General features: G+C 51.8%; 1 protein-coding gene across 13 annotated transcripts; it reads right to left on the bottom strand.

Annotated features, from left to right (window-relative positions):
• Window positions 1–27,872, bottom strand: ADGRG5 (adhesion G protein-coupled receptor G5). Of its 13 annotated transcripts, none has more exons than XM_070611941.1 (13): window positions 27,736–27,872; window positions 17,281–17,428; window positions 12,960–13,162; window positions 12,663–12,741; window positions 11,912–12,068; window positions 11,250–11,360; window positions 10,370–10,486; window positions 8,737–8,889; window positions 7,866–7,987; window positions 7,337–7,605; window positions 6,232–6,349; window positions 2,245–2,522; window positions 1–1,645 (listed from the first exon to the last, which is right to left on the bottom strand). In XM_070611941.1, the coding sequence occupies exons 3-13, from the start codon at window positions 13,021–13,023 to the stop codon at window positions 1,545–1,547; spliced, it is 1,569 nt and encodes a 522-aa protein (XP_070468042.1). In that variant the 5' UTR covers window positions 13,024–13,162; window positions 17,281–17,428; window positions 27,736–27,872; the 3' UTR covers window positions 1–1,544. The 13 variants fall into 13 exon arrangements, with proteins under 13 accessions (XP_070468042.1, XP_070468053.1, XP_070468044.1 ...); XM_070611952.1 differs by having other exon boundaries at window positions 11,250–11,365; window positions 12,960–13,050; window positions 27,736–27,854; XM_070611943.1 differs by having other exon boundaries at window positions 12,960–13,050; window positions 27,736–27,854.

Genomic DNA, 27,872 nt, shown 5'->3' with positions numbered 1-27,872 from the left:
TAACAATAACAACCATTTATTGAGCACTTACTCCACGCTAAGCCTCTTTACATGGATTATTTTATTTAATCTTCAAAATAGGCACTACTAATGTCCCTATTTTACAGATGAGAAAACTAAGGGACAGAGAAGTTGAATGACTTGTCCACAGTCACACAGCGAGCAAGTGACAGAGCCAGCATTTGAGCCCAGGCAGTCTGGCTCTGGAGCCTGCACCACTGACCACCTAGCGAGGGGCTGTTTGCATCAAGAAATGAACAGAGGGCAGAACAAAAGGGATCCGGCTCAAATTCCCTCCTGTGCCCTTCAAAGTCCTTAAAATCTGTCCCATGGCCTGGCACGGGCCCTGAGAGCCAGCCCAGCCCACCACTCCCACACCAGCTATGCCCAGGGCACAGACCCCAAGAGCCAGAGCGGGCAGCGCTCTGGGAGAAGAGGGAAAAGGCCGCGTCAACAGCGCTAGCACTCCTCCTGCCCGACCCTCGGCAGGTGCAGGTGCCTCCATGAGGCAGGGCCGCTCCATCCCTGGTGTCTGCCCAGACAGGGGAGCTCGGCAGTTCCGCAGTTCCGCACCAACAGCCCCCGGGGCGCAGGCCAACAGCGCCCCCTGGTGTGCAGCCCGGGAAAGGCCCCGGCTTCCTGAGTCTCCCCTCAGCCTGACCACAGGTCAAGGGCAACAGTGACTCTCCGCCACTGTGGCCTGAGCTCGGTTTGGGGAAATTCAATCCTACAAGCATCAAATGGCCGGGTCCCCGGGGCCCAGCTGGCTCAGGTAGGGGGAAGAGGTGCTCCCCTCCTATCCCGAGGAAGTCCCATGGCCCGGCTGCTGGTCCATGGGGGTCTGGGGAGCACTGGAGGAGGAGCCTCTGGGGAGAAGTGGACTTCCTGATCCCTGAGAAGGGTGGGCTTGGAGTTGGGGTCATCATACTTGGGGGGTGGGGTTTGAAGGAAAAGAGGCCTTGGGCATGGGCTGGTGAGGTCTTAGACACCCGGTGGGCCCGTAAGCAGGATGCAGTCTGAGCCCCCAGAAGGAGGGTAGCGGGCCCAGCAGGCGCTTCCTGGCAGGCTGGCTGGGCCCCTGCCCCGAGCAGGCAGGCAGAGGTACTGGGGACCACTGTGACCCTCTTCCTCCCCGGTCTTGTTCAGTCTTCACAAAGCTCTTGGGCCAGGCAGCACAGGAGCCATCTGCCCCGTGTCACAGATGTGGAAACCAAGGGTCAGCGAGCAATGACAGGCCCCAGGTCACACCGTAAGACTCAGAGCCAGGCCTTGAAACGTGGCCTTCCAACTCCCAGGCCAGTGCTGTGCCCGTAGGCCTGGCCAGCTGGGCCCGGGCACGAGCGTAAAGTTTGCTGCCCCCAGGGGCGTTGGACCTGCCTGGAGCAGAATGTCATGGCGGACAGAGCGACACCTGGCCCTCTGGGCCTCAGGAAGCCAGGGAGGGGAAAAGCCCCCCTAGTGGGCACAGTGGCCTCTGGGGTCCAGCAGCTGGCCTGCCACCCTCTCTGGTGGAGGCTGATGCCTTGGGCTGCAGGACGGCCAGCCTAGGACACCGTCTGGGCGGAGCTGAAGGCCTCCATCTCCGCCTCTGCCACTGCCTCTGAGCGGCACCGCCGGGAGCAGAACCACAGGAAGAGGAAGAAACCTGCAAGGATGGGCTGGTCAGTGGGAGCATGCGGGGGCCGCAGGGGGCCTCACCAGAGCCCAGGGCAGCCTCAGTTGGGCTGAGTCGGGCCTCCCTGAGCCCCAGGAGTGACTCTCAGATCCCCTTACTGTCGGGGCCAGAAGGGGGGAAGCACAGGAACTGTAGGACCCAGCCACCGCGGGCCACAGCGTGCCTTTGGGACCCGGCCACCGCCAGCCCACAGCGTGCCTTTGGGACCCGGCCACCGCCAGCCCACAGCATGCCTTTGGGACCCGGCCACCGCCAGCCTACAGCGTGCCTTTGGGACCCGGTCACCTCCAGCCCACAGCGTGCCTTTGGGACCCGGCCACCACCAGCCCACAGCGTGCCTTTGGGACCCGGCCACCGCCAGCCCACAGCATGCCTTTGGGACCCAGCCACCACCAGCCCACAGCATGCCTTTGGGCAGAGCACAAGCCGGCGCCCCTCCCCATGGGCAGACGAAGCCCTAAGCCAGGTCGTCAGGGGGCTCGGTTTCAGCCCCCAACTCGCCCCCTCAACCTGAAGCCCTTCAGCGGTAAACACTGGGGGGCTTCCTCCAGGACGCCCACAGGGCCTACCATAGAGCGAGTTGAAGACGGTGAAAAGGAAGAGCTGGGGCAGCAGGAAGACACCAAAAGAGAAGAAGGCCAAGGCCCAGGTGGTGCCCAGCAGCACGGTGAGGCCCAGCACAGTGACCGTGTCCCGGCAGGCCCGGGGCCCCGGCGCCTTCTCCCGCGCCTTCAGTCTGCGCAGGGCCCGCAGCGCCCAGGCCAGCACCACCAGGTTGAAGAGGGATGTGAGGCCACCATAGCCCATGACCAGGACGCTGTGCACCTCAGGGCTCCGCACCCAGCACCTGCAGAGGAGGAGCGAAGTGCCAGGGTCGGTGTGGCTCCCAGGGCCAGGGAGAAGCGGCGTCTCTCGGCCTCTGGACCCAGCCCCATCTCCCCATCTCCGGCTGAGACCCATTGTCTCTTGCCTGACTGCACACGTGGTGAAGTCCTGGGCCCGGCTTTCCAGCCAGGCCACCACGATAGGACCCACCCGCCGCCTGGCCGCCTGCCTGGAGCCCCCGCGAGCCTCCTTCCCAGCCAGGCGGTCTCTCCTGCCCCCGTGCCCTTACCCACCTGAAAGCTCCCTCCCCTCCCCGTACAGCCCTCTCTCCTCTCTGCGGCCAGCCTAGCCGCCAGCTGGTATGATCTATGGGATCGGTGGTCCTGGGTCCGCTTTCCTGGGAACTTCTCCTTCCACCCAGTACACTTCCATCCCATCGCCGTTTTTGTGCAATGGGACGCCCTCCCTAGGACCCTCAGGTGGCCGAACTGGGCCACCCTGCCCTTCCCTGAGCAGTGACTGAGCGGCAGCAAGCTCTCCCTGTGTGGACTGAGGAGCAGAGGACCAGCAGGAAGACTCCACTGACAGCTGAGGGGTGAGCCAGAGAGGCGTGGCAGGGGCCCAGCCCTGGTCTGGACCCTCCCTGAGGTCTTCACGTCCAAGACACCTTCAAGACAGGTGCCACCTTCTACCCAGCCAGACACCACGTCACATGCTTTCCGTGGATTCGCCCATTCGATCCTCGTGAGGACGCTACGAGGCAGGTACGTGATCATCCCCATCCTGCAGATGAGGAAACTGAGGCTCTGGCTCAGGAACATTCTCTAGTAAGAGGCAGAGGGGGGACTTGAAACCCCGTGGCCTGAGCCCAGAGCCTGTGCCCCTAACTGTCACCATCACCTGCTTGGGCTCCTGCCACTGCAGTGACAAGTTTCCTTGAACGTGAGTTTGGGGATTCGTCCAAAGTGACGAGCGTGGTTGTGGATCATTCCTTCCACCGCCAGATAAGCGTCCAGCAGGTGGCTCTGCCACGTTTACTATTCCGGGTTCTGTCAGCGGGCACTGGAGTTATTCTCAAGGAGTTCCTCAGACTGCGGTTTGTGTTTAGGAATACACATGTGTGTCACCTCACACCTGTTAGAGCAGCCATCAGCAAAAAGACGAGAGATACCAAACGTCGGCGAGGACGTGGAGAAAAGGGAGTGCAAAGCGGTGCGGCCACTACGGAAAACAGTATGGAGCTTCCTCAAAAATTAAAAATAGAAATAACATATGATCCAGCTATTCCACTTCTGGGTATTTATCCAAAGAAAATGAAAACACTAACTCTAAAAGATATCTGCGCCTCCATGTTCATTGCAGCGTTATTTACAACAGCCAAGACAGGAAACAACCTACATGTCCATCCGTGCATGAATGGATAAAGAAAACGTGACGTATATATACGACGGAATATTCAGCCATAAAAAAGAATGAAATCTTGCCATTTGCGACAACATGGGTGGAAGTTGAGGGCATTATGCTAAATGGAATAAGTCAGACAAAGACTAATACCATATGATCTCACTTAGATATGGAATCTAAAAAAAAACCAAGCTCATAGACACGGAGGACAGATTAGTGGTTGCAGAGGCAATGGTTGGAGAGAGAGCAAATGGGTGAAGGGGGTCAAAGGCACAAACTTCCAGTTACAAAATAAATAAATCCTGGGGATGTGATGCACAGCATGGCGACTAGGGTTAATAATACTGTATTGCATATTTGAAAGTTGTTAAGAGAATAGATCTTTTTTTAGTTTTTTTTTTTTTTTTGAGGAAGACTGGCCCTGAGCTAACATCCCTGCCCATCTTCCTCTACTTTATATGTGGGACACCTACCACAGCATGGCTTGCCAAGTCGTGCCATGTCTGCAACCGGGATCCGAACCAGCGAACCCTGGGCCGCCGAGAAGTGGAACGTGCAAAATTAACTGCTGCGCCACCGGGCTGGCCCCCAAGAAAGTAGATCTTAAAAATCCTCATCACGAGAAAAAAATTCTGTAACTACGTACAGTGTCGGATGTTAACCAGACTTACTGTGGTGATCATTTCACAATCTATACAAATATCGAATCATTATGTTGTACACCTGAAACTAACATAATATGTCAATTATACCTCAATTTAAAAAAATTAAAAATTATGGGGCCAGCCCTGTGGCCAAGTGGTTAAGTTCGCGTGCTCCGCTTTGTCGGCCCAGGGTTTCGCTGGTTCGGATCCTGGGCGTGGACATGGCACTGCTCGTTAGGCCATGCTGAGGCGGCGTCCCACATGCCACAACCAGAGACACTCACAGCTGGAATATACAACTATGTACTGGGGGACTTTGGGGAGAAGAAGAAAAAAAAAGAGGATTGGCAACAGACGTTAGCGCAGGTGCCAATCTTTAAAAAAAATAATAATTTTTAAAAAATTTTTAAAGAATTCATATATATGTAGTAAGAGTTTTTTAAACACAAGAGAACAAAAGTCACCCAATCCAGGGTATGAGGGGAGAGGGAGGGGAGGGGCAGCCTGGGGAGAAGCTGGATCGTAGGATGGGGGTCCCCTGACATCCCGCATCATGGGCCTCTGTCCTGTGGAAGGGTCGTTTTAGCTCTTTGTCCGGATCACGTATTACATAACAAAATGCACGTTTAAAGAGTCCTGCGTCACATCTCCTCTGAGAAACCCACCCGACCGTCACCGTGAGAGGGACCAAGCCCCTGGGCCCCACCCCGCACCCAGAGCCCTTGCCTCCCAGAGGCCACGGCGGCAGTGGTTGGGGCCCGGCTCTGGAGGCAGCCTCCCCACGGCCAAGTCCCAGCTCTGCCATTGACCGGCAGGGTTCTTAAGCTGTCTGTGCCTCAGTTTCCCTAGCTGTCAACAACGGCTGACAACAGAACCGACTTCTTGCTGTGAGGACTGAACAGGCCAATACACTGGGCCCACCACAGACTGGGCCCTCAGCAGTCTTGAGCCTGCGTCAGCCAAGCCAGGGACATGACGGCCTGATGGCCAAGGCTGGTGATGCGTCCACAGGGGCTTATTAAGCTATTCTCTCCATGTTGGCCTTAGGAACTTTGCATAACAAGAGAAAGGTTAAGGTCCCAGGGCACAGGAAGAGGCAATGGAGTCTGTCCCCCAGACCCCCCCAGGCCCACCTCTGTGCCTCTCCTCGAACCCCCTCCCCCCTGCACCTGCTAAGCCCCGTCCCTGCGGTGTCCCAGCCCCCACAGCCCTCTCTTCTCGGACTCGGAGGGTTTGAGGGCTGGCAGCGCCATGCCAGGCACAGGTCGGGGGAGCTGGAGCCTAAGCAGGTGAAGCAATGTGGTGGGAAGGGAGAACAGGCAGGCGCAGGCCGAGCCCCACCGGCAGGCCTGAGAGCCGGAGGGGCTGGGCCAACAGCGGTGCACTGCCGGGAGGCGGAGGCCCCCTGCCCTGGCCTTGGATGCCCCTGAGCGGGCACGGGAGCCCATGCCATGGCTTCCTAGGGTCAGCCAGCACAGACATGAGGCCTGCCCGCAGGAGACCTTGGGGACCTGGCAGAGGCGTGTGGCAAAGCCCCCGGAACTGCCTCCTGTCTAAGCAGCGGCCCCCTCCCTGCCCCACAGCCAGCGCCTGCCTACAGGACACCTCGCTCAGAGCCCCAGGGCCATGTGGCCCTGATGTGTCCCTAGAGCTGGAGCCTGCCGCAGCCCTGAGGGCACTCACATGGACATGTTCTGGAAGCTTGTGCCATTTCCCTGGCTGTCAGAGAGTAGGATCGTGCGGGGTCCATAAGCTGAGCTCTTGACAGCAAGGACGAGAAGCACCAGGAAGGCCGGGACCCCTGAGGAGTGGGACAGAGGCTCAGCATTTGTCAGGAGACCCCAGGGATGGGCTGGTTGTGGGTCCCAGGGGCTGCCACAACAGAAGTGCACTGGACAGGGGACGGGGGGGAGAGACTGTTCTGAGCCCCCAGGTCCCATGGTCCAGCTTCAGAGCAGTTGACCTGGTGGTCTTAGAGAAGGCTGCCTCCAAGGTGATGTGAGTGAGGCCTCTAGGGCGGGATGGTAGTGGCAGCTGTAGTGGTCACACTGGGGAGGTGGTGGCTGGAAGCTAAAGGGAGAGAGGGTTGGGGAACTGGTGAGGAAACAGCTAATAAAGAGAGGGGCTAGGAAGGTGACGGAGATGCCAATGATGGCTGTGAACACTAGGATGAGGATGATGGTGATGATGGAGGTGATGGTAGGGACGTAGTGAAAGTGGTGGTGGAGGCAGAGGTGGAGGAGGTGATGGTGGAGGAGATGGTGGTGGTGGAGGTGACGGTGGTGGTGGAGGCAGAGGTGGTGGAGGTGATGGCAGAGGTGACAGTGGTGGTGGAGGTTGAGGTGGTGGAGGTGACAGTGGTGGTGGAGGTAGAGATGGTGGAGGTGACAGTGGTGGTGGAGGTTGAGGTGGTGGAGGTGACAGTGGTGGTGGAGGTAGAGATGGTGGAGGTGACAGTGGTGGTGGAGGTTGAGGTGGTGGAGGTGACAGTGGTGGTAGAGGTAGAGATGGTGGAGGTGACAGTGGTGGTGGAGGTTGAGGTGGTGGAGGTGACAGTGGTGGTGGAGGTAGAGATGGTGGAGGTGATGGCGGTATTAGAGGTGGTGGTGATAGACATGTTGGAGGAGTGGTGATAAGAAGAGCAATGTAGGAAGTGGTGGTGGGCATTGGCAGGGATGATGACTGGCAATGGTCAGTATGAGGAGGAGGAGAAAGAGGACAGGAGGAGGCAGATGCCTCATCCAGCTGGAAGCCTCCGGAAGCGAGAGTGGAGGGAGGCGGTGCTCACCCCAGCCCACTGCGCAGAGCTTGAGCACATATCGGCGGATATAGATGTTGTAGACACGCCCCAGGAGAAGGTAGAGGTTGAAGCCTTCAATGGCCATCCAGGTGAGGCAGCTGAGCAGCGCGAAGTGCAGGACGGCGGCCAGCGCTGCACACACTGAGCCGGGCACGGGGGTCACGGCCAGCGTGGGGCTCAGCAGGAAGGCGACATTCAGGAGCAGCACGGAGGCATGCAGGTTCATGTGGATGCGTGTTATGGAGTCTCTCTGCCTCCTGTGGGTGGGAGCAGAGCCCTCTGTGGCCTGGGGACATCTCCCAGGCAGCGCCAACCTCTGGGCTCATAGACATGCAATGATGGGGACACGGGTGGAGATGGGGCAGGGACCCAGCAGCAGCCACACAGAGAGGTTCTCCTGCCTCCCGGCCTCCACCCTCTGGAGAAGCCCGCCTCACTCTCGGGGAGCAAGTAGGAAAGGAGGCAGGGCGCCGAGCGGCTGTGGGTGCACAGGCCCTGCCCCGGGGCAGCAGAATACCTGGTGTGGACATGCAGCAGGAGGGTGAGCAGCGAGGCCACGACAGAGATGCTGCAGCCCACGAGGGAGATGTAGGTGAGAGGCGCCAGCAGCTCCACAGGGACCGGGGCCGCAGACAGTTGCTGTGGGAGGGAACGGAGGCTGGAGGCCAGAAGCATGGAAATGCCCTCCCCAGGCTCAATCAGAGAGACCCGCGAAGGCCTCAGCTCCAAGCCCCCAGCCCCATGATCCTAGCCACGGTCCTGGCTTGAAGAAAGCCATGGCAGACAGTGCTACTTCCCCCCTCCCGACTCCCATCTCCCCTTCCTCTTTGGGAATCCCCCACCCCCACCCCACCCCGCTCTCTGTGCATTTGGGTGGACCCACCAGTTCTCCCACTATGTGTGGCCAGCTGCACCAGGCCTGGCCTCTCAGAGCCCTCCCTCCTCCTGATTGGTTAGCGGACAGGTATGTGACACATTCTAAGCCAGTGGGACTCAATCCTTAGACTTTGGCTGGCAGAATGGATAAGAGAAGCTCTCATTCTACCAGCCTGAAAGCTAGTAGGACATGAGCCTGGACCTGCTGGCAGCCATGTTTTATTATCCCATGGGGAGATCCTGTTGGAGAGTTAAGCCAGCACAGAGTAAGCACAACTGAGAGACAGATAGAGTTCTGTCTTGCTGATATTGAGCCCCTGGATCAAGCCACGCCTGAAGCCTAACCCAGCCCTTTCAGGAACATGAGCCCATAAATTTCTTTTTTTTTTTCCTTAAGCACATTTGAGTTGAATTTTCTGTCCCTTGCACCAGCCTTTGCCTTGCTCCTCTATCCTGGACATGGTGCCCTCTGCAGCTCTGACCACCCTCACCCAGGCTGGATGTACACATACCATGAGAACAGCAAAATAGCTGAGGTGGTTGCAGCGGCAGAGCACCTGGGAAGGTGAGGGCTGCTCTGTGCGACAGCCCTCAGGGCTCCAGACCCCCCAGTAGTGCTGGCTGGCTCCCTCCTTCCAGAAGACACAGGTCACCATGTAACCTTCCTAAGGGGAGATGCTGGAATTGGGTGCAGCCAAGGAGTGCAGGGGTGGGCTGTGGCTCAGGGTCTGGAAACTGTGGGGGCCAAAGGGGACTCCACTGCAACCTTGTCAACAGTTTACCAGGCACTGGCTGGGCTCTGGCATCAGGCAGACCCAGATTACAGCCCCGCCTCCACCGTGGACTCTGAGAGTGACTTGGGCAAGTCACAGAGCTTCTCTGAGCCTCAGTTTCTTCATCTGCAAAATGGGATCATTTATACCCAAGTCACAAGGACAGTGGAAAAATGAAAGGCAATGAAGAATCTTGAGAGCTGAGCTCTGACGCATGCAGCAGGTGCTCTGTAATTGACTGCCCCCTTCCCCCTCCTCCCCTCAGGGAACAGCAATGGTCCAGACCCCTCGATGCCAGTGGAGGAGAGAGAGACTCATGCATAGACAACCTGACGCCAAGCCGTGTGGGTGGAGCGGCGGGGGAGATGACACAGGCAGTGCCCTGGAAACCACGGGGAAAGGGGCCCAGGAGTGCTGAGAAGGGAAGGGACGAGCGGGGCGCGGGCCTTAGAGGACACGTCAGACTTCAACAGAAGTGGAGCAAGGACATGCCACGTGAAGGGAACTGGGGACAAAGGCCCAGAGGCGTGGAAGGAAAGGACGACGGTGACAGTGCGGGTGCAGAGCAGGCCTGCCGAGGCTGACAGGAAGATGGGGCCGGTGAGGAGCCTCGGGTTTCTGGGGACATCAGGACAGAGGAGCAGAGGCCCAGGGCTCCTGCGGATGCCAGGACAGACGAGCGGAGGCTGGGGGCTTGAGCCCACCCAGCATCCTTCTTCCTTCTTTCAGTATCAGCATCCGCACTTCCCTTGAGGACCCATCCCTCCGCCAGTGGTCCGTCAGATGAGTCCAGCCCTCATGACCCACATGACCCAGGCCTGGCCAATCCACACATTCCATCCCCCTGGGCACAGTGATGGCCCTCGGATGGACACATGGCCCAGCTGGACCTTCAGGACTCCATTCTGGGACCCCAGTTTGCACTGATGAGAAAGAGCCTGCTGAGAAGAGGGAAAGGAAGTGCAGCGCTTCTGCTGCCATCTCGCCAGAATGGAGAGCCAAGGCAGGAAACCAAGGCTGAGAGATGGATAGAGACTGAGCCATTATGGAATCGTATCAGCCCCTGGATGCAGCCATGCCTGAAGCTAGACAGCCCTAGATGTTTCATTTACATGAGCCAATAAAATTCCCTTTTGTGTTTAAGCTGGCTTGAGCGGGTTTTCTATCACTTGCAACTCAAAGATTCCTGATTAAGGCAGTGAGTAGAAGCGTCTCCCTCGTTTCTTTGGCAGGAATTTTCAGAAAGTATGATGGATTAAAACAGTTTGTTTCTAAGAAGGTTCCACAGATTTGGGTTTGGTCAAACCCATGCTCAACAGCACAGCCACAAGGGGGCAGGGGTGGGGTGGGAACGGGGTGCCCCCCACAGTACCAGGCTTTGGTTGTGCCAGAAGCTGATGTTGATGGGCTCCCTGAGGTTGTTCACGTGTTCGTGGCCCAGCTGGGCCCCCAGGACATAGTTATTGAGGAGAGATGCGTTGGTGTCACTCTGGAGGGCAGCAGAGGAAGAAGAGCTGACCAGAGGGGCCACGAGGAGACCCCGGACGAGGCCAGAGAGCCCCCTTCTCCAGCCCCTCCTCCCTGCATGAGAACAAGCAGACACCCATCACGCGCACAGCATGAGCCAGCCTCCCAGCCTTTGCATATGCTGTTCCTTCCACCGGGAACACTGTCCTGTTGCCACCCCCAGCTCCACCTCCCATGTTTAATGCCTTCCAGCCTCATTGCCTCCACCTCGCTACTGTCTTAACCCACGTTCAAAACCCAGGTTAAAAGGCACCTTCTCCAGAAGCCCTCCTGGACTGCTCCTTGGGACAACTCCACCCCCATCACCCCCACACCCGAATCATCCATCACTTTGTATCTCCAAGGTTATAATCAATACTGAACCACGATTAAGTCTCTACAGTTCTAATCTAACTGGAGAGAGAGAGAGAGAAGGGAGGGGGCAGAGAGTTCTCTGAGAATAGGCATCCTGCGACCTTCTCGTCTGTCTCCTGCCTGACTGTCTGGGTCCCGGACAGGCACACACTTGGTGGTTTCTCAGGTTTCATTGGCACCTTGTCATTGTGCCTCCTCACCATCCTGCTAAAACTGAGGCCCAGAGAGGGACGATGGCTGGCTCAGGTTGCACAGCCGGCTGGTCCCGTGTGGTGCTGGCCTGCACCCAGAGGCCGGGCAGTGGCGTGGATGCCCGCAGTTGCCCCAGGGAGGGGCCAGCGCCCGCCCTCCTCGGCCGCCAGGGCGCTGACCTGGAAGTAGTAGGTGGCCAGGAAGTAGATGCAGATGAGACGCAGCTCCCGGGGGCGGGCCCTGCAGGCGTTCTGCGTCAGCTCGGCAGGGAACTGCATGGTGTGCCTGGTCTGGGCTTGCGGAGGCCAAAGACAGCCTGAGCCTGGTGTCCGAGGCCCCCAACCCGGCCCCAACACCTTCACGGCCCCCCACCCCCCGTGAACTCTTCTCGGCCTTTCCCCAGGCTTTTCCTTCCCCGGAACCTCCAGCTGCAGAAGCCTCTCCTCCGAGGCTGCACGTCCCCCAAACTCCCCGAGACCCCAGGCCCTCCCTCCGGTCTACTCTGGCCTTGAGTTTGGGTTCTTTACCCTACCCGACTGGGGCCCCTGAGGACGGAGCATCTCGCCACACCAGGGTCCTCAAAGGGGCCTGGGTTCCCCAGCCTCTCCTGCGCTGCCTCCCCGCAGGGACCGGCAAAGCGAGAAGAGGATGCTGCTCTTTCGATCGCTCCCGTGAGGAGCATCAGCCCCACTTTACAGAGAAGGCAGCTCACAGCTCATTAGGGCAGAGCCCGGACTGGTGGGCAGGAGGGCCGTGGGGCCTGGGGAAGTCCAGACCTCAAGCCCCTAGAGGATCTCTGGGCTGGTGGCACCGGCCACCCTGCCTCCGGGCCGCCTCTGACCTGGGGGACCCACTCCATGATGGAACTGCTCAGCGAGAGGCCGGCGAAGTCACAGCCCAGCCTGAAGGCCAGCGACTGGATGGTGCGTGTTTGCAGCGTGAGGTTGTGGCCCCCGAAGGTGGCGTTCAGCAGTCTCTGCTCCAGGCCGTGGATGAACCTGAGGGCGAGAGAGATGGCCAGAGCCAGGGTGGCTGCAGGGGTGAGAGGAGCCCCAGACAGCCTGGGAGGGCAGGGCTCCCCCATCCCACAGCCCTGTCACTCCCACCTCCGGACCTTTGCAGACTGTTCCTGGCACACTCTTACTTCCCCACCCATCTCCTCCCCATTAACTCTTGTTCTGGTCCCAGTTTGTTGACACGTCCTCCAGGAAGCCTTCCCTGGCCACTCGCCGCTGACTGAGTGAGACGCCCACAGTCCCTGTGTTTCCCTGGCCAGTCATCGGCATTGACTTCTCACCCAGAGCTGCCCAGCCTTTGGGTCACAGACTCTGGAGAGCCCAGTCAGAGTCTTGGAGCCCCTGCCCAGGAAAGAGCAGAGACCCACGGCTCTGTACCTGCTTTCATGGCATCCATGGTTAAGGGCCGCTGGCCTAGACAGTAAACTTGATAAGAGAATCTCCAGAGCCTCATGCCAGGCACACAGTAGGTACTCGATAATTGCAGGTTGAATAAGTGAATTAACGGTCTACACTGGACCAACTCTGGACCACTGATTCAAAGAGCCGGGGCGGGAGGAGGGACACGGGACTCACTCAGGAGGAGAGGTGGGTCTCCGGCTCCTGGCCGCCGCCTCCATCCTCTGCATCCAGCGCAGTGATTCTCCGGAGGCGTCTGCAGGGAGCGAGCCCGACCTCCGCCTCAGCCTCCGCCCGCAGCGCCCCGGCCCTTCCTGGGCCGTCCCCCCAGCGGAGACCCCCAGCCCGCCCTGGGCGCTGCCCCGAGGCCCGGGCGCCCCATTCAAGCTCCCGGGTTAGAAGCCCCCGCCTCCCGCATCACACTGGGGGCCCGGGCCTCGCCGGATGGACGGCCGGCTCAGCCGAGCCTCTTACCCGCGGTCCTGCTCCCCGCGGTCACGAGGCACAGGCCGAGGAAGAGGGCCCCCCGGCGCTCCATGGCCCAGGTCCCCGGGCGGCGTCTGCCCTGGAAAAGGCGCGCGCCGCCGTCAGCGTCGCAGAGGAGCCACTTCTGACTCTAGGCAGGCGGCGTGTCTCCAAGCGAGGACATGCCGCATCTTATTTGGTCCTCGCTCCTCCTGCATTTCACAGATGGGAAACAGGCTCAGAGAACAAGGGGTCCTGCTTCGCTAGAGGCCGCCTGAAGCCAGGGCTCTGTGACTCCGGAATCCCTGACCATTTAGTAACGCCTGCTGTTAGCAGCTCTGCCTGAGACACGGCCCCCCCAACAATGGGCTCTCGGGGGGCTTCTCCAGGGCCCTGACCTCACCCAAGGGGAGCTGCTTGGGAGCAAGCAACACGTAGCCCTTCCAGCCCTGCAGTTAACTCACCATGTGACACTGGGCAAGGATCTGCCCCTCGCTGCCCTCCTTTTCCTCTCTTTTAGAATGAACTAATGCATTTTCCCTTAAATATAGCAAATGTATGCGTACCCCCTGAAACTCCACTAAAACGAGAGTGAGTGAACACAGCAGGCACAAAGGCACAGAGACAGAAGGACGGGAAAGAAGACACAGCAGATGAGAGATGTCAGCAAAACTTCTGAGGCTGCAGAGCAGAGGGCCACCCGGTGAGAAACTGAGCAGACCAGAAAACATTGAACCCAAGTGCCTGCAGCGGGGAAAGGCATGGAGTCGGGGGGACGGCAATGGGGCAGGTCAGCTAGTTCAAGCCTCACGACCTTGGGAACACTTGAGAACTGCAGGCATCAGGAACCTCTGGAAGTGGGAGTGCAGGGTGAGATTGAACTGGGGCTTGGTGGTCGTGAGTCTTTAAAAGGACCAGCTGGGTCCCAGATCTCCTCTCCCACCTGGGATGTCCAGGAGCATCCCACACCACCCTACCATCCTCAACCCGACCCCAGCACAAAGTGGATTCCCTGGAGATGGGGCACCGTAGAGATTCTGAGGGGAAGGGTGGGGTGCCATTCTGGTTTAGGAAAATCGTGCCATATCCCCTCCTCACCGCCTCCTCCACTTAGCTCCCGGAAGGCTGTTAGCAGCCAGGTGATGGTGCCCCAAGGCAGGAGAAAACTCTTCTCTGGAGAACTGGACCATTTCTTGGTCCACATAGCTATGGATGTTTTGGTGTTCCTCAGTGAAAGGGCCAAGACCAAACTCACGGTGATGCTTCGCCGGTCACCAAGCCCCACCAAGCAACTAAGTTTTTAGTGCTCCACTCTTAAAGATGAATGGTCAACCAAGGATCACTACGTATTTGAAAACATACACACTTTCTCAGAAAGCTGTTGCAGGATGTGCTCCAACAAAATGAGGAAGTAAATCATGAAAGGAGACAGAGGGTAGAGGAAACCCCACCAGAGGGGAAGTGAAGCTACTCCCCAGAAAATGTGTGAAGAGAAAGCCCAGGTTGATAACTGAACAGCAAGACTAGGGTTCATCCTGTTCAGAAGATGGCAGGAGAAAATAAACCTCCCAGAGGGTGGGCTCAACAAGTAAAAGAAGGAGGAGGAGGAGGAAGAGAATATACAGACTGATAGGTTTGAACGTGTAGAAAAAGTATTTTGAGAGATGTCTTACAGAAAGCTTGCAAATGAAAAATAAAAGGGAGCAATTCATTTCAGGAAGCCCAAGTTGTACAAGAAAGAAAATGTGATGTCACTATACAAATTGTCTTAATAAGGAATAAAATGTATGTAGTCATAATAGAAACGTTGAGTGGGAGATTTATTTTTTTAATTGTGTAAAAGCCATATTAAAATGATTTCGATTTCCACTTAAGATGTGGAAAACCACAAGAGAATATCACTCCCATCATGACCATGGAAGAAGCCAAATAATGTACAAAATCAATTATTTGAACCCATTAGAGAGCTGAGGTCACAAGGTAACCAAATAAAGTGATTTGCGATGTTTGATAAGCCCTTCAGGGGTGAATGGTTTCACCTTTGACAGATCCTAGGAGGAAGAGGTGGTTGCCACAAAAGCAGACGAGAAGAAAGCTGATAATGACTTGAGTGAGTGAGAATTAGAGTGACAGTTTAAAACCCCTGGGAGCCCCAGACACAAGGGGAGTCTGGAACCACTCAACAGTTTGTTCCCACAGTCCCCTACTGGGTGCCCATGAGAATGATCGAGAGGGCAGGGACCTGAGAGAGCCCCATGTGACACAGGCACGCTGGACCTGCCAGGGCTGGAGGGCACGGCAGGAGCACCTGCAGAAGCCCACCTGAGCTCCGGGCCAGGCACGAGAACAAGGTGCAGATTGGTGGTGTCTGAGAGATAGACATCCTGGTCTTGCTCTGATGGAGACCCCCTGACCAGCTTCCAGACCAAGGTCTGCTGCCTCTGGTGGAGGAGGAAAAAAACCACCTAACTCCTGACCCTGCACTGCTACTAGACCAAAGCCTGCCCCTGGCAAGGAGCAGGAAGCCCACTAGCGCCAGGATGCTGCACTGATATAAAGCAGAAGTCTGCTGCTGCTTCTGCAGGGGGAAGGCAGGACCCACACACACGCCCAAGACCCCTCACCCACACACAGCCGAGTCTGGCTCCCATGGGGCTGAAGGGCAGGAAGTCTGCCTGCACTCTGTAACTGCACTGAATAAGAGGCAGAGGTTGTCAGTCCCTGGAGGAGGAAGGGGAAACCAAGAAATCTCCTCTCCTGCGGCTTAGGCACAAGGGGCTGAGGCTAGAGCAAGAGAACCAAGAATCCCCTGCCTCCAGCACAGACCTTCATGGAGGAACAAGAACCAGCCATTTACCACAAGCGGAGGGACCGGAACACAAAGAGAGAGTCCCTCTGGCTTGCACGCATGCAAGGCTGAGGGTGGAGCAGGAATGCTGGGAAAATCCCTGTGAGATTCAAGGCCTCACCCTAGGCACAAGATAGTGGCAGTCCACCAGGGGAGAAATTCGAAGCCTGTGGTGCACAGAAGGTACCTAGAGCAACAAAACCTAAAAATCAACTACAGACTAGATGGACTCAATACCCTACACTGAAGCCATCACAGAAGAAATATGCCCACTTCTAGGCATAAATATCGCTCACCTCACTCACGACTCTTCTTTTACACACAGTGCCTGGTATTCAGTCAACGATTATAACACACATATAAAATCAGGAAAAAGAAAAGGCCCATTGTCAAGAGATAAAAGAGGCAACACAACCAGACCCAGAGATGGCCAAAATGTTGGAACTATCAGATAGGGACTTCAAGATAACTATGATGAGTATGTTAGAAGATGTAGTGGAAAAGGAGGACATAAAGATGTCTAGGAGGTCCCAAATATCTGGAAATTAAATAACATACTACTAAGTAACCCATGGGTCAAAGACAAAAACCACAAGGAAAATTACGAAATATTTCCAACTGAATAAAAATGAAGATTCAATATATGGATATTTGTGGGATTCAGCTAAAGCAATGCTTAGAGGGAAATTTGCAGCCTTAAGTGATTATATTAGAAAAGATGAAGGACTTCATGTCAGTTGTCTAAGCTTCCACCTTAATAAAGTATAAAAAGGAGAGAAAATTAAGCACAAAGTAAGCAGACAGAAGAGCATAAATCAATGAAAGAGAAAATTCAAAAGGAGTACAGAAAAATCAATGAAACCAAAAGCTGATTATTTGAAAAGATCGATAAAATTGATAAATCTGTAGCCAGAATGATCAAGAAACAAAGGAAGGCACAATTACCAATATCAGCAATAAAAGCAGGGACATCTCTACAGAACTCAAAGACGTTAAAAAGATAAGGGAATAATATTAACAATTGATGCCAATAAATTATATAACTTAGATGAAACGGAAAAATTCATTGAAAGACATAAACTACAAGCTCGCTTAAGAAGAAATAGGTAATATGAGTAGTTCTTTATTTATTAAAGAAATTGAATTTGCAGTTAATATCTTTCTTACAAAGAAAACATTAGGCCAGATGGCCTCTCTGGTTAGTTCTTTCAAACAGTTAAGAAAATGATAATACCAATTCTACAGAAACTCTTCCAAAAAATAAAAGACAAGGGAAGAAATCATAACAATGCTAAACACATCCCTTCAGAAAATAAGGGGGACAGGAATGCTTCCAAGCTTCCTTTATGACGCCATTATTACCGTAGTCTCAAAACAGCCATTGACGTTACAGTCATGTGTCACTCAGTGACGGGGACACACTCTGAGATATGCACCATTAGGTTATTTTGTCACTGCGGGAACATCACAGAGCGTACTCACACAAACCCAGATGGTACAGCCCGCTGCACGCTGGATATGATAGTCTGTTATAGTCTGTTATAGTCTGCGGTTCCCAGGCTGCAAACCTGTACAGCAGGCAACTGTACTGAACGCTGTCCGCAGTTGTAACACGATGGTGTCTGTGTATCTAAACACAGAAAAGATACGGTAAAAATATAACATAAAAGATAAAAGATGGTGCACCTGTGCAGGGCCCTTATGATGAATGGGGCTTGCAGGACGGGCGGTTGCTCTGGGAGAGTCAGTGAGCGAGTGCTGAGTGACGTGGAGGCTTAGGACACTGGCCGCTTCATAAACAATGCACACTTAGGCTACACTAAGTTTATACAAATATATTTTTCTTTCTTCAGTAATAAATTAACCTTAACTTACTGCAACTTTTTTATTTTAGACATTTTTTATCTTTTAAAAATTGTTTGACTCTTTTGTTACTCTTTTTGACTCTTTTGTTACTCTTTTGTGACTCTTTTAAGCACTTGGCTTAAAACACAAATGCATTGTACAGCTGTAAAAAAAATATTTTCTTTCTTTAGATCCTTATTCTATCAGCTTTTTTCTATTTTTAAATTTTTTTTTGACTTTTTACACTTTTTTGTTAAAAACTAAGACACACACACACACACACACGACACACGCCCAGGCCCACCCAGGGTCAGGATCATCAATGTCACTTCTTCCACCTCCACCTCTTGCCCCACTGGAAGGTCTCCAGGGGCGGTAACACGCATGGAGCTGTCATCTCCATGCTAACAATGCCTTCTTCTGGAATAGCTCCTGAAGGGCCTGCCTAAGGCTCTTCTCCAGGAGGTGTCACTCTTTTCAGAAATACGTCTGTGCTGGATTTCTTGGTTTGTTTCTTTTTTCCATCATAGACTCGCTTGTAAGCAGATAATGCACCATGAACATCCTCTCCGTTAATGGAAAGCTTTTGCTGCTGGGGTCCATGTTTTAAAACTTTTTAAGGAGCTTCTTGGCGTCTACAAAAGCGTCTGCTACACCCTTCTCTGTTACTTTTCTTGGGGGTTCTTCTTCTTTTTCTTCTCCTTCAGTTTCCTTTTCTCTTGCCTCTTCCTCAGCTATGCGTTCCTGTTCCAGCTCCAACGACTCCTCATTAGTCAGTTCCTGAGGAGCCACCTCCAGCTGTCCCTCAGTGTCACCCTCACCCACACCCAGGTTAAAGTTGTCTGCCATTTCAGCCACAGCCCTTTGATTCTCCAACCTCCTCCTCCTCGGCAAATCCTTTCAAGGTGGACAAAGCTGGAAGTGTCTTCTTCCAGATGCCGTTCATACAATCCTTGGCGACATCCCCCAAGCCCGAGCAAGCTTCCTGATCAGTCATAGATGTCGTAATCCTTCCAGAATTGCATCAGTGTCTTCCACAGTTGCAGCAACAGCCTGGGCAAAGGTCCTTCTCAGGTAGTAGGCCTTAAAACCTGCTATAATTCCTTCATTCATTGGTTGGATCAAAAAGGTGGTGGCCCGGTGGCACAGCAGTTAAGTGCGCACGTTCCGCTTCAGCGGCCCAGGGTTCGCCGGTTCGGATCCCGGGTGTGGACATGGCACCACTTGGCAAGCCGTGCTGTGGCAGGCATCCCACATATAAAGTAGAGGAAGATGGGCACGGATGTTAGCTCAGGGCCAGTCTTCCTCAGCAAAAAGAAGAGGATTGGCAGTAGTTAGGTCAGGGTTAATCTTCCTCAAAAAACAAAACAAAAAGATGGTGTTTAGAGGGAGAAACACCACTTTGATATTGGGATTAAAATCACCAATAAAAGGAGGATGACTGGGAGCATTATCAACAATAAGCAAAATCTTGAAGGTATGTTTTTCTCCCAATAGCACTTCTCCATTTCACTGGCACAGCAATTCAGGAGGGCATCTCGGAAGAGGAGCTGGGTCATCCGTGACTTCTTACTGCTCCTGGAGTACACTGGCAGTGTGAGCTTACCGACATACTTGAAGGCCCCGGGTCCTCACTGTGCCAGATCACAAAGGGTTTCAATCTGCAGGCTGCAACGGTGCCCCCAAGCAAGACTGCTATCCTGTCCTTAAAAGCCTTGAAACCTGGCACTGACTTGGCCTCTTCATGGATGACAGTCCTTCAGGCATCCATTTCCAGAGTAGGGAGCTTTCACCCAGATTGAATATTTGCTCTGCCAAGTAATTTCCCCCCACAATCAGCTTATCTAGAGTTTCTAAAACTTCTTCAGCTGCCTTCCCATCAACACTTGCAGACTGACTTTCGCATTAGGTGATGAATAATGATTCCTGAATCCTTCAGACCACCCAGAGCTGGCGGTAAATTCAACATCATAGTCAGGCCTAGCCTTTTCTTTCAACATCGCGAACAAACTTTGCTCTGGCCGTGATCATCACTGTTCTCAGAGGCATATGCTCCTGTGTCTGGTCTTCAACTCAGGTCAATTCAATGCTCCATGTCTGCCATAGGCCCTTCTCGAATCTTCGTTTGTCTTGTTGCCTTCCGTGAAGCAGATCCTTTGCCAGCTTCCATCACTTTGTTCTTCTTCTGAGAGCGTCGCTGCGGTGGGATGGGGCATGCCTGACTGGCGAGCAATAACCATCACTGACTTTCCACCTTCCTAGTCCTTAACCACTTTTAATTTTGTTTCCAGGTTGATCCCTCAACTTACTGGCAACATTAGCAGTGAATTTTGTACATTTAGGGGCCGTGATGAACAAAACAGCACGAGATAAATCAAGCACGAGAGAAAATGATGGAATCAAGTCGTGGCAAACACGAGATGGATAAGGCTGCTAGGGCAACATGGCACACTGTTTTACAATAAACTTTTTCATGAGTAAAAGCATACTCTAAAATAACGATAAAGGGCAGCCCTGTGCCTGAGTGGTTAAGTTTGCGTGCTCCACTTTGGTGGCCCAGGGTTTCATCAGTTCGGATCCTGGGCATGGATATGGCACCACTCATCAAGCCATGCTGAGGGGGCGTCCACATAGCAGAACTAGAAGGACCTACAACTAGAATAAACAGCTATGTACCAGGGGGCTTTGGGGAGAAGAAGGGAAAAAAAAGATTGGCAACAGATGTTAGCTCAGGTGCCAATCTCTAAAAAATAAATAAATAAATAAAGATAAAAGTATAGTAAATTCATAAACTAGTAACATAGTCATTTATTACCATTATCAAGCATTATGTGTTTACATACTTGTATGTGCTATACTTTTATACAACTGCAGTGTCGTAGGTCTGTTTATACCGGCATCACCACAAACACGTGAGCAATGCATTGCGCTATGACTTTACGAGGCCTACGATGTCACTAGGTGACAGGAATTTTTCAGATCCATTATAATCTTATGGGACCATCATCGTTTATGTGGTCCATTGTTGACCGAAACGTCATTATGTGGCACATAATCGAACAAGAAAAGAAAACTACAGACCACCATCTGTCGTGACTATAGACCCAACCCAAATCAAAATCCCTCTGGACATTTTGTAGAAACTGACAAGATGATTCTAAAATTTAGGTTGAGGGCTGGCCCCGTGGCCGAGTGGTTAAGTTCACGCACTCCGCTTTGGTGGCCCAGGGTTTTGCCAGTTCTGATCCTGGGCACGGACATGGCACTGCTCATCAGGCCATGCTGAGGCGGTGTCCCACATGCCACAACTAGAAGGACCCACAACTAAAATATACAACTATGTGCTGGGGGGCTTTGGGAGAAAAAGCAAAAAAAAAAAAAAAAAAAAGATTGGCAACAGTTGTCAGCTCGGGTGCCAATCTTTAAAATTAACATCAAAAAATCAAAGGATCTAGAATAGCCAAAATGATTTTGCGAAAGAACAAATGGAGAACTTACTCTATCTGGTTTCCAGGCTCACTGTAAAGCTAATCAACACAGTGTGTCACTGGCATAAGGATAGACGTACAGTGACTGGAACAGAATAAAGAGTCCAAAAATATACCCCCACATACACAGTCAACTGATTTTTGACAAAGATGCAAAGGTAATTTGGTGGAGAGAAGACAGTCTTTTCAACAAATGTTTGTTTTCAACAAACACATTTCAACAAATGTGGGAATAATTACATATCCCACACCAGAAAAGAAAAAAGGAAAAGGAACTTGGATCCATATCTTGCAGCATACACAAAATTGAACTCAAAACGGATCGTAGATCAAAATCCCAAAACAAACTATAAAAGTTCTAGAAAAAGAAAACAAAAAATTTTTGTGACTTTGGGTTAGGCAAAGCTTTCTCAGAAACAACACCAAAAACATGATCCACAAAAGACAAAACATTGATAAATTGAATTTCATAAAAATTTTAAACTTCTGATCTTTCAAGGTCACTGTTATGAGAGTGAGAATACAAGTCATAGACTGGGAGAAAACATTTGCAAACATAAATCTGAGTTTTAAAAAATTGCATCTGGACTATATCAAGAACTCTTACAACTAAATTTGAAGACAAACAACTAGATAAAAAATGGGAAGGGCCAGCCCCGATGGCCTAGTGGTTAAGTTCAGTGTGCTCTGCTTTGGCAGCCGGGGTTCAGTTCCCGGGTGCAGACCTACACCATTCGTCTGTCAGTAGCCATGCTGTGGTGGCAGCCCACATACAAAAACAGGAAGATTGACAGCAGATGCTAGGTCAGGGTGAATCTTTGTCAGCAAAAAAAAAAGGGGGGAGTTTGGAGGGGGTCCTTGCATGGCCGCTACACCAAAGATACACAGATGGTAAATACGCACATGAAAAGGTGCTTAATATCATTAGTCATTAGGGATATGCAAATAAAACCACAATGAGCTATCACTACACACCTTCTGGAACGGCTGAAAATTAATATGACTGGTAATAGCAAGAGTAGTTGAGGATATAGAACAGCTGGAACTCTCACACATTGCTGGAGGGAATGCAAAATGGGGCAGCCACTTTGAAAACAGTTTGGCAACTTCTTATAAAGTTAAAGATTGGGGCCAGCCTAGTGGCTCAGCAGTTAAGGACACACGTTCCACTTCAGCGACCTGGGGTTCACCAGTTTGGATCCAGGGTGTGGACACAGCACTGTTCATCAAGCCATGCTGTGGTTGGCGTCCCACATACAAAGTAGAGGAAGATGGGCACGAATGTTAGCTCAGGGCCAGGCTTCCTCAGCAAAAAGAGGAGGATTGGCAGCAAATGTTAGCTCAGAGCTAATCTTCCTCAAAAAAATAAAAATAAAAAATAAAGTTAAAGATACACTTACCACACAACCAGCAATTGCACCGCTAGATATTTACCCAAGAAAAATGAAAACATCTGTCCACACAAAAACCCAGATGCAAATATTTATGGTAGTTTTACTCACAATAGCCCAAAACTGGAAACAATATAATTATCTGTCAAATGGTAAAAGATGAACTGTGGTATATCCATGCAGTGGAATACTATTCAGCCATAAAAAAGAATGAGCTGCTGGTATAGGCAGCACATGGATGAATCTCAGAATCATTATGCTAAAGGAAAGAGGTCAGATACAAGGGACCATAAACTTCACAATTCTACTTATATGATCTTCTAGAAAAGTCAAAACTCTAGTGTTAGAGAACAGATTAGTAGTTTCCAGGGGGGTGAGGAGAAAGTATTGACCACAAAAGGACACAAGGCAACTTTTCAGGGGGAGAGAAACATTCTATGTCTTGATGGTGATACACGTGTACACGTGATTGTATGCATTTGTCAAACGTCATCAAACTGCTCTCCCAAAGGTGAGTTTTATTTTGTGTAATGTATTCCTCTATAAATCAGACTCTAGAAAATGCACCAAAAACATACGAGAGGATGGAGAAGATGACAAGGGAGGACAAGAGGAGGGCAGGAGAGCGAATCTTGCTCCTCTTGCAAGGGGGACAGTCACAAAACAGCTCACAGAGCTCCCAGCAGGGAAGTGTGTTGACAAAACTCCACACGCCTACTTGACGGGGAGTGGCAGAGGGAAGTAGTTAAGAGCGTGAAATTTCAGTTCTCCACCATTTGATTTGCAAAGATCTGAAATATGACAGCGCCCAGTGAGGGCAGGCCCGCCCCACTCCCCGGGGAGCTCCAGACTCTAACCTCTGCAAGGGAATCATTTGGCAACACACACAAGCTTTTCATCCTGGAGATCCTCTGACCCAGGAAACTCATTTTTATGAACTTATCCTATGGAAATAAGAGGACGAGCCAGAATTATATACCTAGAAAAAGATTTATAATACCATTGTTAACCATAAAAAAAACCCTGAAAACTATGTAAATGTCTATTAATAGAAGAAGCGTTAAATAAATTACAGTTCAGTGCCACTCTGGGAAACAGTGTGGCAATTTCTTATAAAACTAAACATGCGCCTACCATATGACCCAGCAGTGGCACTCCTGGGCGTTTATCCCAGAGAAATGAAAACTCGTGTTCACACCAAAACCTGCATACGAACTTCATAGCAGCTTTATTCACAAGAGCCCCAACTTGGAAACAATCCCAATGGCCCTTCAACAGGTGAATGGTTAAATAAACTGGAGGACATCCATACCACGAAATACAACTCAGAAATTTAAAAAATCTACTGAGACACACAACTTGGAAGGGTCTCAAGGGAATTATGCTGAGCAAAAAGCCAATCTCAGAATGTGGCACGCTGCATCGTTTGATTCATATAACATTCTTGACATAACAAAATTATAGAGATGGAGAACAGCTCAGTGGGGGCCAAGGCTGTGGGAGGGGCTTCTGTGTCTGCAAAGGGGCAGTGCCAGGGAGCCTTGTGGTTGTGGAACAGTTCCATATTTCAATTGTCATTATGGTTACAAGAATCTACACGTCATAAAACGGCATATAACCAAACACACACGTGCATAAATGAGTGCATATCAAACTGATGGAAACTGAATAAAGTCAGTGAATTGTACCAAGTCAGTTTCCTGGTTTTGAGACGGTATCATAGGTACGCAAGGTGTTACCATTGGAGAAAAGTGGGTGAAGCACATACAAAACCTTTCTGTGCTACTGTTTGCAGCCTCCTGTGAATTGATCAGCTTTTCAACACTTAATGTTAAAAAAATACAATATAGTGGATTGCCATTTCACCATTTAAAATTCTGATGTAGATAGTCATGGAGAAGAGGAGCACAGTGTATCCTTGAGCGGAAAGAGCAGGTTGAAAACAACACACATAATATAGTCACCTTGATGGGAAATTATGCTTACACGCAGGTTTAAGACTATGAGGATGTCTAGAAGAATGGTTACCAAAATGTTAATAATGTTATTTTGGAGAGTATAGGTTTTTTCACTTTCTTTTTCATGTTTTCTGTATCGTTTGAATTTTCTCCAACAAACATGTATTACCTTCATAACAGAAAAACAAATTTTTTAATGCTTAGGATTTTTAAAAATGTTCCAAATGATAATTTATCATTATCGAAAAAACAATAGGGACATATTGCTTACAAAAAACAAAAAGCATGTGGCAAAACAATATAATCCAATCCTTACTAAAAAGCACATATTTATATATGCAAAATCCAGAAGATGCACTTCAACGCACAAGCAGTGGCCACTTCTGGGGGCCAGATTCTGGGCCCAATTGGTTTCTGCGTCTGGATAGTCTAATGTTGCCCCATTTGTTATAGTTACAGATTTCTCAATTTTTCTTTGCTCTTTAGATAGTTTAGAAATTTACATCTTTCAAAGATAAACAATAAATAAATACAAAAAGGTATAAAATGCAGAATATCATTATATCATTGCCTCCTGTCACCCAACCACTCAGTCCCCAGTTAGCCACCCCCAGGGAACCACTGTGTCTTGTGTGTCTTCCTGAGCTGCTTCATACTATGAGCAAATATGATTTCCCCCACTTTATTGAAAAAAAAAGTAGCATACTCTACATACTGGTCTGCACTTTGCTTTTTTCACTTGAAAATGCATGTTGGAGAGCTTTCCATAACAGCACCGAGAGCTTCCACTCTTTCTTTGACAACTGCATAAGGCTCGTGTTGTAGGGGAGAAACCGTAATTTATTTGAGCGCCCTGTTGACAGCCCTTTGTGCTGGCTCCAGGCTTCTGCTCTTACAAACATCACAGCTGTGCCTGCATCATTTCCCACAAGTGCCAGTTTGCCATCTGCCCATTTTTATTCCAGGTTAGACTTTTCCTTATCATCTTCTACAAACTCTTTGCCTAAGAGGAAAATTAACTCTTTGTCTGTTATTTGAGTTGCAAATGCTTTTCCCAGCCATTCGCCTTTTGACGTTACCTATGGTCTTTTTTGCCGTGTAGAAAAGTCTATATATATGTTTATATATGCTTAGAATTTAGTAGTTTCTCTTTGGCTTCCGGATCTTGAGTTATAGCTAGAAAGGCCTTCCTCCCTCCGGCATTACAAAGGAATTCTCCTAAGTTTCTTCTAGTACTTTTAAGGTTTCATTTTCACTTTAGAATCTTCAGTTCCTTTGCCTTCATCCTTGAGTACCACATGAGACACAGATTCAATTTTTTTCCAGGTGGTCATCCATTTGTCTTAAAACTATTAATATATGCATTTATTTTAAAAGAGAATAGAGATGTTGGAGTCACAGAGCAGTGGGTACTTATTTATTTGGCTACTTGGTTATTTACTTGGCTGTGTTACCTTGGGCAATTCACTCACCCTCACAGAACCTCAGAGAAAAGATGAGGGAAAAGGTTTGGGAAGACAAAGGAAGCCGCTAAATGAAACAATTTGAAACATTTCAAGTGAAAAAACTGGGGACTTGAGAAAGCAGAAAAGACGTTGGGCCACCTTGTCCAACCCCTCACGATACGAAAGGGAAAACTGAGGCCCAGACGGTGGTGTGGATTTGACCTGCAGAGTCTGGACCTTACTGCTGCTCCCCAGGAGACACCAGGGAGGAGGAGGAAGCTCACCCCACAGCCCAGCTGGGGAAATCAAGGCCAAAACAGAAGTGACACCTCCCGCCCAGCACCCCAAATACAAGTCGTGGTTTCCAGCCCCTTTCCGAGGAGCAAACCACAATCTTCACTTCTGCTTGCACCCCTTTCCCCACCCCTTCAGAGAGGCCACCACACACTGTCACCCCAACCCTCGGCCATCTCATTCTCCAGCCTGCACTTCGTTATTTGGGGCCCTCTGGGACACAGGAGTCCCTTACCCGACTCCCAAGATGGTTCCAATCAACCATGGGGAAACTGAACACCACACCAGAGTTTGCCTGGGGTTTTAAGCAGGCCAGTGGTCAAGCTGGGACTCATACCCAGGCTTCCACGCTGCAAGTCCACGCTGCAGACGTCTGGGTGGCTGACTGCTGTGTGGATGGGCAAGACCCTATTCAGGCCGAAAGAGAGTTGAGGAGATATTCAGAGCGCAGAACAGAGCCCCTGGAGGATGCAAATTTGATAACCAGTTCTGTTATTCACTGCCTGGGCTGTGACAGTGGCAAAGAACTTGACTTTTTTGTGTTTCCGGTTTTCTCATCTGTAGAATCAGGCCAAGGAGACCTATTTCCCAGGGAGAGAGACTCAAACAGCCATTTCCATGATCCACATCCTTTTGAATCAGGGCCTGCCCCAGGTGCAGGGCCCCGACCCAAAGTCCCCAGGCAGGAATACATCCGAGCACAAGACTTGGGAACCCCCGCCTTCCTCTCCAGGGCTGACTGTGCACCCCTGCAGCCCACCCTCTCCCCAAAGCACAGGGCCTGCTGAGCCAGCCACGCTCCTGCACGTGGCCCCACCCGCCCCTTCCAGACACCTGCTCCTGCCAACCACGGCCTGGAGCCCCCACCTCCAGCGTCGCCCCGGCCCGGCTGAAAAGGGAACCTGTGGTCTCTGCAGGAAAGGCCTGGTGGGCACTCTTGTTAGCCCCACTTCACAGGCAGGGAAAGAGAGGCCACGCCAGAGCCCAACAGGGCGTCTGTGACCCAGCCAGCACCAGAGCCACTGTCCTGAGATGCACTGTCCCCAGGCTCCAGTCCAGGTCGCTCTGCCAGGAAGTGCACCAGCTCCAAGGGGTCCATCACAAACTCTGCCAGGCTCTGTACTGAGCACCTGAAGCCCCTCACCCCTATCACCTGAAGTGCAGGTTACCGGATAGCCCATTTTACAGATGTGGAAATTGAGGTCCAGAAAAGAAAGGCTCGATCACTTGTGCCAGGCCTCATCAGGGAGCTGAAATCTGAACACAGGACCTAACCACTCCTCAATTTAAACTGTCTTTTGTCAAAAACATAGATTTCTACATTCCCCTAGATCTGGAGTTGCCACCAGGGTCCCAGGACGAGTGAAGGGAAGGGAGATGGGTCCCCAGCTTGCGCCTCCTGGGATGTCACCAGCCAGGTGTGTCCGCCTGGGCAGGGGCAGGCCTAGTGCCTGCCGGGGAAGCCACGGATAAGCACAGAGAGCCGGGGGAGTGGGGAACAGGGGCATGGGCTCACCTGTGAAGCTGCTGCTGCCGCTGTCTGGAGTCCACACGGCTGCAGGCTGCAGGCTGCCGGCTGCAGGAAGAAGGGGAAGTCAGGAAGCTCTGTGCTGGGTGGCCTCTGTTCTGTTGACCCCCCGCCCTCACATCTCC

This window comes from Equus przewalskii, chromosome 3 (genome assembly GCF_037783145.1).
Source record: "Equus przewalskii isolate Varuska chromosome 3, EquPr2, whole genome shotgun sequence".
Taxonomy (NCBI): domain Eukaryota; kingdom Metazoa; phylum Chordata; class Mammalia; order Perissodactyla; family Equidae; genus Equus; species Equus przewalskii.
This window is presented reverse-complemented; position numbering and strand designations above follow the sequence as displayed.

What these genes read in the sequence shown, in the direction of transcription:
- ADGRG5 (XM_070611941.1), bottom strand. Translation starts at nt 13,023, where the DNA reads ATGGAGCGCCGGGGGGCCCTCTTCCTCGGCCTGTGCCTCGTGACCGCG. An exon ending in GCTCTGCGCAGTGGGCTGGG is followed by an intron (nt 6,350 to 7,336) that starts GTGAGCACCGCC and finishes CCCACTCCTCAG; the next exon opens with GGGTCCCGGCCTTCCTGGTG. An exon ending in AGCTTCCAGAACATGTCCAT is followed by an intron (nt 2,523 to 6,231) that starts GTGAGTGCCCTC and finishes CCTCCTCTGCAG; the next exon opens with GTGCTGGGTGCGGAGCCCTG.